Source organism: Rutilus rutilus (genome assembly GCF_951802725.1).
Source record: "Rutilus rutilus genome assembly, chromosome: 20".
Classification (NCBI taxonomy): domain Eukaryota; kingdom Metazoa; phylum Chordata; class Actinopteri; order Cypriniformes; family Leuciscidae; genus Rutilus; species Rutilus rutilus.
In genome coordinates this window covers 13,322,642-13,336,725 of record NC_140225.1, presented here as the reverse complement: position 1 = coordinate 13,336,725, position 14,084 = coordinate 13,322,642, and the positions used below count along the sequence as shown (strand labels likewise).

The window sequence follows — 14,084 nt, the reverse complement described above, 5'->3', positions numbered from 1 at the left end:
CAGTTTTGTGAATGTGATGTTATTTCTCTATGGAGATGGAGCTTTCATAAGAAACATGTTGACCTATTATATTATATATGAACACCCTGGAAGTCTCACAATTCACTCTCAGAACAGAAAATATCTTATTGTAGGGTTTTGATCTTATCATCCTGACAAATGTAGACTAAAACCCTGTCACCAGAAACTTTCTTCCTGAATGGCCTAGTGCATTGGGTGTTTATACTCAAGAATTTTCATGTGACATGAGAGAATAAAACACATTTTTTGTAGCCATCAACACGGTTAAATGATAGGTCAGAATTATAAGTTCCTCCCTAAATACCCCAATTTAAGCATAGCGTCACCTTTCATTCTTCTAGAGGAAGTTCTTACAACTGATTTGGAGGGACTGAAAAGAGGTGGAAGGCTGGGGGAACAATAAAGCATTATAAACCTTTTACAATATATGCACACTATAGGAAATGACACGCATTCTCCAATTGTAGGCTACACGCCAAATGTTCCCTCTGTGAGGAGGTTTCAAATGCCAAGTTTAAGAGGAGGAAATGCACAGCCACACAGAACAAAATGTGATGTTTAATTGTGTTGGTTTTTGAAAATAAAACCACTTTATTAAGCATCAAATTTGTTAAGAGTGTTAAAACACTGTACATGTCATTTGAGGTAGTTTTTTAGGTTATGAAGGGACACTAACAGAATTATATTGTGACGAGACAGACATAAATAATGTGGCAATTCAGTCACTGTGATGCAGAAAATCTCTCAAAACTTGAACCAGACATAGGAAATTCTTTAACTCTTGTGTCTGGGGGCAATTTAGTCCATTGCCATTCCTTTAGAAGACATTTAAAAATCCTGATATTTAAATTGCATCCTCAGAAGCCAGAGGTTATTTCACTTTTGTAGATACAATTTACACATTCTTCCTGACATGATTTTGATCAGATTTTTGTATTTTTATTACTTACCCACTTTCAGAAACCCTCCACCTTCCCCAGCTCCACCTGTATAGATCTGCTACGGGGGTTATTTCATGTATGTGCAGCAGCAGCATGTCTCACATGCTCACAGCATTATGTCTGTGAATGTATTGGAAGTAGCAAGTCTCTGCACTTGCAGCAGCAGCAGCAGCGTAGCAGATCTATTCCGCCAAGAACAAATACACTAACATTGCTATATCTATTACCATGCCAATCTCCCAGAGAGTTGTCATGACAGGACTGTGATTGATTGCTTTACATGTCAGTCACATGGCTCTTGTCTAAATTGATGGTTCTTGGCAATAAGCTGCTGTAATGGACCCTTTTCACATTTCCCATATGGGAAAGCAAATACATTAGCTCCAACGGTTTGACGAAAAAATCCGCTATTGCTTTCCCATGACTCCAAAAGGGAAAGAGACAGATTATGGCAGTCAGAAGCAGTGTTATTTTATTATCCTACTATTAATATTTTTAAATAATATTTTGAGGTTTAATTAGTTAAAGGTCATTTTTGGTCATTTTGTTATGTTTTTGTCATTTTATTAGATTCAGTTTTTTTAAGTATGTCTATATAGTTTTAATTATTTTCATTTCATATTTTAAATTAATATATTAATTTTATTTTTTATTAATTTTAGCTTTAGTAGTTTATTTATTTTAATTTTAATTTCAGTTAACATTTCATTTATGATAAGTAGCCCAAGAAACAAGATTTATATATATATATATATATATATATATATATATATATATATATATATATATATGTATGTATAGGTTTAATTATTATTATTTTGGTTAACTTTAATAACAGTCAAAGAAGAGAGAAAGATCTCAAATTTACAGTCTTTGGTAATTTCATTTACATTTTTGTTATTTAATGAAAGGGTACACAAAGTTTTTTTTTACAATTATCAGGCCTTCTTTACATTTTGTAGGTAAATGCACAATATACAGTCATGGGATCTAGAATTCTTGGTTACAGCCCTGGTCCCTAATTCTTTCCACACATGAAACTATTCAAATTTTAATTATTTTTCTATGACTTCAGAAAAAAAGAACGTAACACTATAATAATAGGTTTTTGTCAGACTCAGATCTGCAGAATGAACCGAACAATGATTCTTCGATGCATCTTGATTTACAGGCTAACGTTAACGATGGATGTCTCCACCCCCAACCCTCCTCCGTCCGCGTCTCTGTGGAGCGTGATTGGATTAAAGTCGGTTACCCTTTCCCCTCTAACCCGGTGATGCTGGCTGTTTCCTGCTTCTTCTTCTGTCCAACAACCGCTGCTGCTGGTGAATTCGTGTTAGTTGAGCGCTGTAGCCACAGCGAGACGCAGAACGTGGACGTCAGTGGCTTTTCACGGCACAAACCCCGAGTCAGCCACTGTATTATCCCATCCAAAATCACAGCAATGCGCAGGAAATCTAGGATATTATTATGTTTTGCTGTGCTTTGGGTTCTTGGCATAGCATACTATTTCTATTCGGGGACAACGCTGAGTCGAAAGGTAGGTTTTTCGTTTCGCTGCTTTCTTCGTGTTTCACGCTGCTGGATCGGCGCAAATATAAGTTGTTTGGGGTGATTGTTTCGAGATATTTCGTTTGCGGATGAATGAGGAAAAAGCAGTCATTACGGCGATAGAGAAGACGAGAGAAGCCCACACGTTTAAATAGCCAAAGTCTATTGAGGGGACTCGCAAAGATAGTGTTATCGCTATACGTGCTGTGATTTAACTGCGAGACTATCAGATAACCCGTTTGGTTAAACTGAATTAAAAGCCTATGATGTTATGCTTCTTTCTAAAGGAGTGTTTATTCCGGAGTCGTTTTAAATGCTTTGTTACGCCGATTTTCTTTAGGGGCGAGAGGGACGTTGATTGGCTATACAAACATTAGTAACTTGTACAACCTGTATCATAAATGATATACATGTTACTGTACAAAACGTTACTATACAAACTGTTCATGATATATGCTATATAAGCTATGAGCAGTTTGTATAGTATTTGTAATGTTACAAGGTAACGTTAGTGTTAAAGGCAAGCTACATTTAATACATGGGTTAGTTCCGGTTATCACATTTGAGAGCTAATATTTAGTCTGGAACTTTTTTTTTATTACTGGTCGTGGCGAATATGATTCTTCTGAGAGATTCGAGTACATCCAGTGAAAGATTCGTTCAGAACCTTCAGTGACGCTTTCTGCTGTTTACGTCGTTACTCCAGTAGGTGGCGTCACAATGGAGTACCTATGTATTTGTGTGTTGGAAGTCGTTGAATCGTTCGCTATCAAAATAAGAAACTCTGAAGTGGAGTGATATTCAGTACAACTGTTAGCACTATTGTGATATTGCTTTTTGTACTACAAATCTGTAGTAATTTATATTTATTAACAAATATTTGTCCCGTTTGTATCAATCTTAATTTTTATTCAAGTAGGGCAGCTGTTATTTTAGCTGTACTAAAACAGTCGGTTGTGCTGCAAAGTGGTACTTAATATAATAATTTGCGATAATTGTGATTTATTTTTAAGCAAATCATTTGACCGTTAACTGCACTGTTAATTTTCTACAGCAGCTTATAAATCAGAATTATAACATTAACAGGAAATAACCTGCTTCTGTATTGATAAATAAGGTGGATATACAAATCAGGACTGTCGTAATATAAAGTGTGTAATCTTTCAAATTTCCAATTTTGTGCATTTACATTAAGTTTTGATCCCTAAAAGCTTGTCTGGATTCCATTAATCATCACTTGACAGTGTGTGCATCTTGCACTTTTGAGTGAGGGTGGTATACCATGAAGCCACACTTTTTAGTAACATACCATCTGGTCTCGAAGGATGTTTGCTGAAATTCCTTCGCTCACAGGCAAATATTCAGCTTGTGTGCGTCCCTTTATTTTGAGTGACGCACACTGTCTTGAGGTTTTGTTGTGTTTCGTGTTTTGTTTCCATAGCCGTCCATCAGCCGCACTAATCCAACTCATTTTCTGGTTTGAGTGCATTTGATATTGTGATCAAGGCACATTGAGGTGAATGGACCACTGCACATTTGGGAATTGCTCCCTTTTGGCACATTACTGAATGTAATGCTATTGTTTGTAGTGTATCAATCACAGTTTGTTGTTCACAACTCGTTATTGTCCTGTAAGTTGTACTGCAGACCTAGTGAAACGTTGTGTTTTGTATGCATGGCTGAAATGGCAATATGCTGGACTTTTCTGCTTAACTACCACTTTCTCTACTGGTTTATTACAGTTTTATCAATAACCTCGTAATGTATGAAGACGGCTGCTTGTGGATTTGTTTTTAAAGCGTCATGTAGTGTAGCATAAGCAAGTGGATGAACAGCTGGTTAGTTCTCCTTCATCTGGCTCAGGGCACTTCACATTCAATCCCTCTCTTTGTTGAACAAGACATCGATGCTGCTGTTGTGCACAGCTTCTTGTGTTCATTCATATCCTTCAAATTACTCAATGAATTAATTTTATTGAAGAGTTTAAATTGACGTGACCTTTGCCTTGTACTTTTTGCATTTATTTCCGTGAGAACTGTGCTAGTTACGCAATAGATTTTAAACAGATGTCAAAGATCGTGTCTCAGCGAGGAAATGAGTTCCCGCGACCAGCGAGGGTGGACGACAGCCTCGGGATGGCGGCGGGGTTGTACAGATGCTCATGCGAGTTATGCAAGGGTCGGATTCTGAATGTTTTCTCTTTCGGCTTGGTTTTGGGAGCCGGGGCTGCTCTAGGGTGCGGGCGCGGGATAGGGAAACAGGGGGCTTTTATCTCCACCGAGAAATGCGTTTGATCTGATATGTGCTCCACAACACAATTATTGACATGCTGATTGTTCTGCCCTTGTTGGCAGGATTACAGTGGCGGTGCTGGGATGGGGCCGTACTGCTTTCACTCACTTGTTCAAATCAAAGCTTGTTAACATCAGGATGAACCAAAGTGCATGACAGATTCGGTCAGCTCTCACAAAGCTGTGTGCGCCTTCCTTTTTTTCTTTGTTTTCTCCCTTTGATACCAGAGGAAAATATGTAATTTGGGTCTGATGACTGTCATACAGATAAACTTAATGTGAGGAATGAAAGCAAAGCAATGGCCCTCCTTTTATGTGACTAGAGAGACTGCGAGTTTCTCATATTCTGATATCGTGGAGATGCTCGGCTAAATGCACAGTGCTGTGAATTTTGAGGACGGCCGATGCTAAATACTAGGGAATGCCAGAGAGCTCCTATAACGCCTCGTGTCCTAAACAATTTGGTTTGCTACGTTGATATATGAGGTTACGTTTTACTGAATTGGGTTTAAATTTGATGGGCAATATTTGAAAGCTTCTTTGGCTTTATCTCTTCCATGAGATATGTCTGTGCAAAAAATCTGCAGCCTTAAAAGTATGATGCTTTTGTAGTTCTTTGCCATGGGATGTTTTTCTATACCTCTTATCTATCAGCTGAGCTTCAAAAGACCTCAATTTTTTTATGGTTGCTTTTAAGTTGGCAACCGGATTTCATGAGATTATGTTTTGTCATCTTGTTGAATCAGCTGAGTTTAATTCCAGAGGTTAAATCAGGGCCTTATGTTTTAAACATGAACTAGTTACAAACTAAACTGTAAGCGTTCCTCCTAATGTTTTCTCCTTCTATATGAGCCGGCGATCATATGAGACACATTGCTTTTTATGACCTGACCTTTGACAGGGACATGGTTGTATATATATCCTCCATAAAGGATTTAAAGACTTTTAAAGAGACTCTTCTGTAACTTTGGATATAGGCTAATTGATAACTGAGTGACCTCAGTGGTCAAAGGTCTTGGACTTGCAGAGTTTATGACCATGGAATTCCTCTGTCTCTGTCCACTCTGTTTCTACCAGATGGAGGCAAGGGCTTTAGCTGGAATAGTGAGAGTGAATAAGAATGCACTGTAAAAAGTGAACAGTTGGATCAACTTTAAAAAATTACTTCAATTGGTAATACCTAAAGAAATGAAGTTTTCTCAACTTAAATTATCACGTTTTATCGTGAAAAACGTGATAATTTAAGTTGAGAACTTAATTTCTTTAGGTGTTAGGCCTACCAATTGAAGTAATTTTTTTAAGTTGATCCAACTGTTCACTTTTTACAGTGCAAGTTTTAAATGAGTTTTTTTGGATAAATGCCTGTGGTTAATAAAAGCTCAAGATATTTTCATGTTTTATTCTATGCCCCACTTACGAGATTTGTCAGAATCTTAGTGGTGGTGATGTTAAAGTAATGCGACTGGGGTAGTTAATTTATATAGCCTAACTTTTTGGTTTGTTTGTTTGCTTGTTTTTTTGTTGGTGTCTTTTTTACTCCTAGTGATTTGTTTTTAGGCTTCAATTCATACATTTGTGAGGATTATTTTGATGAACAAAACGTGCATGCATTTTTGTTGGTCACAGAACTTATTTTCTGCAAAAATCCAAAAGCCAATGGAAAATCCTATTGGCTTTTTGTCTTGAGACCCTTGGTGCTAAATTTGATTCGATTTGATTAGGCCTATATTTTATTGAGCATGCTCATTTCCACTCTATTGTTATATTTTAGATTTACATTTTTACAATAATTTATTGCTTCCTTAAAGATAATTTTTATTTGATAACTTTTAAATGTGATTTTGAGTTCCAACTCCAAGATATTAAAGTCATTCCTTTAAAAAAAAAAATGAAATGCAGCACTTTTTCAAAAAATAAAATAAAATATTGCATTAGAAGACATGAAGCACAGTGAATACTTTTGAAGTATTGTCTTGTCTAAAGATTCAACATTTTTTATTGAGGTCTTTGGCATCGGAAATGAATTTTCTGTAATGTTTGGTTAGATAAAGGTCTCTGTGGGGATTTGCAGAAAGCCTTTTCAATTCTCCCACAACTGCCTGTTCTGTTAGGGAGTGAGATATGAAAGAATTAATACATCCCTGCTTACCACTTCCCATTGTCAGACAATTTCTCATAATCTCTGTTCTTAGAATCATTCTTTATGCATCCGTGCTCGATTCTAGACTTGTAAACTAAAGGCACTGTTCTTTTTCTCATTAAGCAGCTCTTTCCTGGTTGTTTTTAGATGATTATTAAGTGAACAGGAAGAGGAAGGAAAATTTTCAGTCTCACCCAAAGGCTTGTCAGCACACTGGCCGTGAGCCAGGAGGAAGTGATGCAGGAATTGCAAAATCCATCAGAAAATAGAATGAAATATGCACTAGCAAAAGAAAATGAAGTTTAAAAACATGAACTTACATCTGTTGACAACTTAACTTCCAAAGGGTCTGCAAATATTACATGTGAAGGTGCACGGCAAGCCTGTTTACCCAAAGGGACAATGTCTAGGGAAATGTATCTCCAGCTGAATATGATATAGAGAAAATCGATTTTCCTCTGCAGGGTTGTCATCTTTCTGTATTTTTCACATTTAGTTCAGTCATCAGTCTCTGCATGTCTCTGTGAAATATGTATTAGCAACTGCGAGATGTATATGAGTGCAATGCAAATGAGAAGAAATGAGCTTTTGATGTTAAGGTTCATTCATTCTTCAACAGGGTTTAGTTACTGGATATTCCCCTTGTGGGAAAACTCTGTGTGACATCATTCTCTGATGTTATCTTTTATGATTAACACCGCCAGCCGCCTTATTCGTCCATCGAGACCTAGACACCAGTGCTTTTCACATTTTGTAGGGACGTGTGTAGGAAACAAAAATCAAATGTTTGGGTTAAAAAAATCAAAGTTTGGGTAATTTGTTGGTAAATTATTGTATAGTCTAAAGTAATTGAAGTGTAAGGTACCCTTGAACACAGTTTTTGTTAGATGGACGTTGTGTTGGCGTCTGTTAAAGCATCTCGCACGACACTGCGTTCTAAAAATGCAGCACTTCAGGTAAAAACAAAAACACACCTTTAGACCCCTCAATTTTCATATGCCAGCTATAAACATTTTAATTATTTTATTTCCATTCAAATTTGTATGAATGCAGCTTTTATGACCTTATATCAATTGAGAGACTTGCATGAGATAGGCCTATTTATCTTTTAAAAATGTATTTCATACAGCAGTTCATTATAATGAATTGAAGGAAAAATGTTGCTTAATGGAGAATAGGTAAAAGAAACAAAGATACACATTCACTTTTATATTCATGTGTATTTTTAACCTAAAATTTGATGATTAAAAAAAATCTGTGGACACATTGCGTCAACTACACTTTACATAAATGACTGGCCTTCATCTTTTCACTTTTTAGTGCTGTTGTGAAATTTAACATTCTTGTGTCGTGATAAACATCTCTTTGTATCAGCTTTAGTTTTATCACTCTTCTGCTCCATCATATCCAAGACATAACAAAAACTGAGTGCTTGTAGGCTACTTGATAAGCATTTACTGGCTAAAGCTTTTCGTGATATCTGTGGTGAAAATAGTTTAGACATTGTTTTTGAGCCTAGGTTCCCACCAGGCAATCTTAGTATGGAAAGCAGAGGGTATGGAGCTCATGAAGGGAATATCTGTATTCTCTGAAGGCAGATGTAACTCATGATTTTCTTGCGTAAGAAACCAATACCACAGCAGAGAGTCTAGCCTTGGGTAATAAAAAAAATCATACTTTTTTTTTTCTTTTTTCTGAGGATATTTGTCCAGTGGTGCCAGGTGGACTGTATATGTGCTGTTTGCATCTTCAAATGATCTTTCTGATAGAGTAGATGTACAGTACAGTAACAGTCTAACTTAAAGATATATTTTAAGATCAGGAATCAGGATATAATTGACTGTGGTTATTTAGAAGATTTCACCACAAGAGCAACATAATCCCCCTCTGTCCTTTGAAATAGAGATGAATATCAAATGCAGTAAAGTGTGTCTCATTGTTCCCATCGTTCAAGCCTAAAGGCAGCTCTCTCACAGCTAGAATGCGAGGACTTCAAAAGACCCATGAAAAATAACCCCCCTAAATGCAGTTAATTATTTCACTTAAAATCATGGAAAATATTCCTGATTTAATTGCCTATGTTCTTAGTGGTGCTGTGATGATGCTTGTAATGACGATGTGATTTAGAGAAGCGTTATTCATTGTTATATAGGGATTCACAATATAGCTGCACCTTATCGGTTATTAATTTCTCTGAAATATTTGTATTTATTGTTTTGCACAACCAGTATTGGTTGATTTATTGGTTAATTTTTGGATATTAATTTTGTTCGGCCTATTTTAATATTTAAATGACTTTTGCCATCATCTTCCATTTAATTAAAGGGATAATAACGATAGATCTGTAATGATGTGTTTGTGCATTAATTTATTGGACACCAATAAACTTTAATTGTTACTTTGAAATGTGTAAACTCTATATCACACTCTATAATACCAAACTAATCATTAAATTATATTATATATGACATATATAAACTATATTAATATGGACTTATCTATCAATTGTAAATTTAGAAATACATTAAATATTTATCACGTTGAGATGCCTAAATATTTAGTGTATTTATTAAATACACTTGTAGCATTTATTGTAGTTTTTAGTGTTTTAATTTTTTTTTTTTTTAAACAAAATATTATAGATTTATTGTATTGTATATTTGTAGTCGTTTTGAATGGCAGTCCTTAAAATGGAGTTTTTCCCCACAGTCACTGTTCATGGAAACCAGTAACACATCCTAAGCTTGAACATCCGCTTTGTGTCTGCGGCAGACACATATGCTCTGTCAGCTTGTTTGAAATATCATAGCATGTTTCCCACATGGATTAAACAAAGATAGTCTATGAGCGCCGAGCAGTCAGAGTTGTTTAGACGATATGTAAGGGCCCGGTTCTTCATGTATCGAGACATATACACTAATGGGAAAACACTGAGAATATTGCCAGAGGCCATGAACGTGTTGGAAGACGAGGTTTTCCTAGCCAAGTGCTTCCAGGCTGTTTGCCACCTCGGCATCTCGAAGAGACCAACAGACCAATGAAATTACAGCCATATAATTTTAATGGGGTTTTTGAATAGCCTCCAGTGATTGTTTCATCATCTCAGCGTAAGACTTTACAAAGCTGCTGATTAAAAGCTACTTTTGTACCATGGAAAGCTACGTACACACCTTGCACTGAAAATGCACTTAAATACACAACCCTAAAGTAAAAACCTCTGTATTTCTCTGTCATTGTGCTTAAGATATTTAGGGCTTTCTGATCCAGTAACAAATGATGCACAATTTCAGAAAAGCACGTGATGTTTCTTTTAAAATACTTAGCCAGTGGAAAAAGTACATCAGAGCGACGCCAACTATGTGACTGGTGAGCTGGTAGCAGTTATTCTCACCAGATGTTTGGTCTGTTTAACAGCTTAACTGCCAGCCAGTGTTCACTTATTTGCTTTACAACTTCATTTCGGCCTACGGGGCATGTGGTAGAAGAGCAAGTCACCAGAAACAAGATTGAGCCACAGGAAGTCACCATCCACAATGACTGACAGAAATCAACTGCAGCGGTGGACTTGATTCACTGAAGCCCAGCTAGTTTTGTCAGCTTGTACGAGCCTGATTGAAAGCATTTATCGAGAAGGGCTTTCCATCTTTCAGAGCAATCCCTCAACTTGTTCAGTGCGAGATGGAGAGCAACTAAGTGCCTGCACAGATGCACTGTATAACTGATGTGATGTTTGAACTAAATTGCCTTCACTGATGCCACAATGTATAATTGAACCCATGCAATTTAGTCTGAAATTCTTCTGCACCAGATTTTAAACCAAATCGAGAATGCAGCAGTGTAATCATTCTCGTGGCTTTGTAAAGCTCAAAGCATCAATTACATACTAATTAGCATGCAGTGGAGGGCAGACGGTGCTCAGAAATGCTGACTGCGGTCCCTTGTCTTTCAGCCTGATGTTACCTTTCATGCATATGCAACCAAAGACTCCTCAGAGAATTTTAGCCCTGTCATTTCAAAGACCGAAGATGAGAAACTTTGAGTTGGCTCTTTTTTCTTGCATATTCTTTAGACTCTCAAGGGTAATTGTGTTAATTGTTGTGACTGAAGCATGAAAGGCCTATAAGTGCGTTTACATACAAAATCTGACCAATGGGGATCATATACTTGCCAACTTTGTAAATGGGTACTGAGAAAAACTAGGCATTGTGTATAAACCACTGAAGGTCACACACTGACTTTTAGGTTGTTTCGCACAAAACAAACTCGCACAGAAACATGCAACTTGTTGCTAGGAGACTGTGTTCTTAAATCGGTTCAAAATATCAAACGTTTGATATCTTCTGACTTGATGGAATCAGAGTCTGAAGCAAAAAAAAATCAGTCTGTGCCCATTATACACTCCACGTGAAATCTGTCAACACCGACTGCCTTACATTTGAAGACTGGCTCTGACTTTCGGCAGTTTCCTTCAGACTAAATTGGTGCAAAAAAATGTGCAAAATTTGTGTAGTCTGTTCCAGCCTTAAAACAGTCATTTGTTTTGTGAACACTTTGGTGTTTCTTCTGTGTGAATACAAAAGAAGGTAGTATGAAGAACATTTGTTTTCAATAAAATGAAAGTCAATAGGGTTGTTTTAAATCCCAAATTGTCTTTTGTCTTCCACAGAAGAAAGTCAGTCATACAGGTTAGGAATGACGAAAGGGTGAGCAAATGATGACATCCTTAAAACTATCCCTTAAAGGAGAACTCCGGTCAATTTTAACATTGAGCTCATTTTTTTGTACATTTGGAGTGCTGTCAGTACAGAGAACAACGACAAAAATCGGTGTTGCCTACACCGAGTTATCCTCTTTTTAAAATTTGCACCCTGTTGACTTCAATGGGGCAAGTTTTAAACATCCTTGATGTGTCATTACAAGTGCACAGATCATGTGAGTGATTCCTTCGGAGTGAACGCGGGTGAATCTGACTGCAGTAGATGTGAAAGATATTAATAAAAATGATGTTTATTCAGCCAGCGCACATACCTGTATTTACATCCTGTTTTCGGTCGAAGTCCACAGTAATCGATTGTCGAGTTCACGCGCGTAATCATAGGTTTATGTTTATGTTTATTCACAAAATACCAAAAGCACAATATTGCAGTCATTGGAACAAGATCGTAGGTAGGCTACTAAACCTATGCGCGTGAACTCGACAATCGACTACTGTGGACTTCGACTGAAAACAGGATGTAAATACAGGTATGTGTCAGATTCACCCGCGTTCACTCCGAAGGAATCACTCACATGACCTGTGCACTTGTAATGACACAAAGGATGTTAAGAGCCTAAAAGCAGGTTTAAAACTTGCCCCATTGAAGTCAACAGGGTGCAAATTTAAAAAGAGGATAACACGTTGTAGGCAACACCGATTTTTGTCGTTGTTCTCTGTACTGACAGCACTCCAAATGTACAAAAAAATGAGCTCAATGTTAAAATTGACCGGAGTTCTCCTTTAAAACTATCCCTTAAAACTAAAGTATTGACAGATCTTTTTCTTCCATGTTTGTGACAAATTGTTAGAGCGTTAAGTTTATAAGTCCGAAATGATTGTAGAAGTCTGGCATATTTAGTTATGTAATGTTGATTAAGAATGCAGCTTGGTTCTTGGTTGGGCTGCGTGTGGTGTGCAACTTATATAAGGGGAGTGGTGTTGAGTCTGTCCTCAAAGAGGTGACGAGTTTGAATGTTGTGTTTCCAAACAGTAACTGAAAATCCTGCGTAGAGCACCTTTAAGAATGTAGGTTTATTATATATGCGTATATGCAAACATATGTCTTTCCACTAATAAATCTTCTTCTTGCATGTTTTGACCATGTGCTGAAGGTTTGTTAATTAGGTAGGCTTAGTTAGTCCTGTTGCATTTAAATGAGCGGGCTCTCATTTGGATATCTTGTTCGATGCGACGCCAGCTTTGCTTTTAGGGAGGAGTGGCATCCGGCAGAGGTTCACTGCTTAGCGAATTATGTGCAGGCACACCCTGAGCCTCTGCCAGGTCTGTGGCTTCCATGAGTGCTCCGCATGCATCTTCATTAACATTACAGACCAACCAATAAACCATTTGGCTTGGTCTGGCTGGTCTCTGTGTTTTTTTTTTTGTTTTTTTTTTAAACCCTAACTGTGCCTGAGGGCTCTGACTGTCCCTCATACCTGTCCTGTTTAGTTAATTTACATACCTTTTTTTAAATGAAAGGTGAACATCTGTGCTGTGAGTCATCCCACCTGGTCCAGATCAGTGAAGGACACAAGCTGAGTCAAAGAAAATTAGTTCTTTATTGCTTTTGAATTTGAAGTCCTTGATGTGTGATGGAGGTTTGTTTCTGGGTTCAAAAAGTTCTGCAAATTTGACATAAAGTCGATTTACTAAACTTTCAGTCGATTTACTTAAAATTTCAGCGGTTCTCTTATTTAAAAAAAAGATTTTGAACAGCTGTTGTTGTTTCCGTCCGCCAGCATTTTGTCAGTCAAAAATAGTCGATCTCCGAATGCTCGAGTTCATGTGTAGAGCCCCTGGTGATACTTCGAGCAAAGTTTCATGTTGTGTCGAGCCTTCTTAGTGTTTTAAAAATAGCGATTTTGATGCTATCATAGTCGTGCCCCAAGCACTCCCATTCAAAAAATGTGAGCAATTTGACCGAAAACGAAGATACGGTCAAACTTAAAAGTGGCGTTTCCATTCTAATTATGCTTTTAACCCTCATGTGGTGTTCATGTCATTTTTGACTGGAGAAGATTTTCTTTTTCCTGAAAATACTAGTTAATGTTATCGCATTGAACTGAAACTTAGTGACTTTGTTCACAGAGACTATAACAACTTGTCCAAATTTTTTTTTTTTTTTTTTTTTACTTTTTTTGTGTTGTTTTTTTCACCTTGTTACACTTATGGTGTTCCCGGTCAAAAATGACAGGCCTACACAAAATAGCTTATAAATCCCTCGTTATGCTATATTATCCCCAAAAATTGGATTCAATCTTTTTATCAACTTGTTTCCTTTCAATTAGGACTGGTTTTGTATTCAATTTTCAAACAGTTTAATTGTAGGAGTCATTTATCCGAGCTTATGCACCTCAGTTTTTGAGTGAAAAAAGCATTATTTG

The 14,084-nt window shown here is 36.9% G+C and overlaps 1 protein-coding gene across 2 annotated transcripts in view; it reads left to right on the top strand.

The window, feature by feature from the left end:
- The first annotated feature begins 2,259 nt into the window (after positions 1-2,259).
- galnt2 (UDP-N-acetyl-alpha-D-galactosamine:polypeptide N-acetylgalactosaminyltransferase 2) overlaps positions 2,260-14,084 on the top strand; it is an 80,829-nt gene continuing 69,004 nt past the window's right edge. Inside the window, exon 1 of one of the 2 annotated variants that reach the window (XM_084390599.1) lies at positions 2,260-2,502. In XM_084390599.1, the coding sequence (XP_084246725.1) occupies positions 2,407-2,502 (96 nt within the window). In that variant the 5' untranslated portion in view covers positions 2,260-2,406. The remainder of the gene's footprint in view (positions 2,503-14,084) is intronic. The other variant, XM_084390598.1, reaches the window with a different exon arrangement.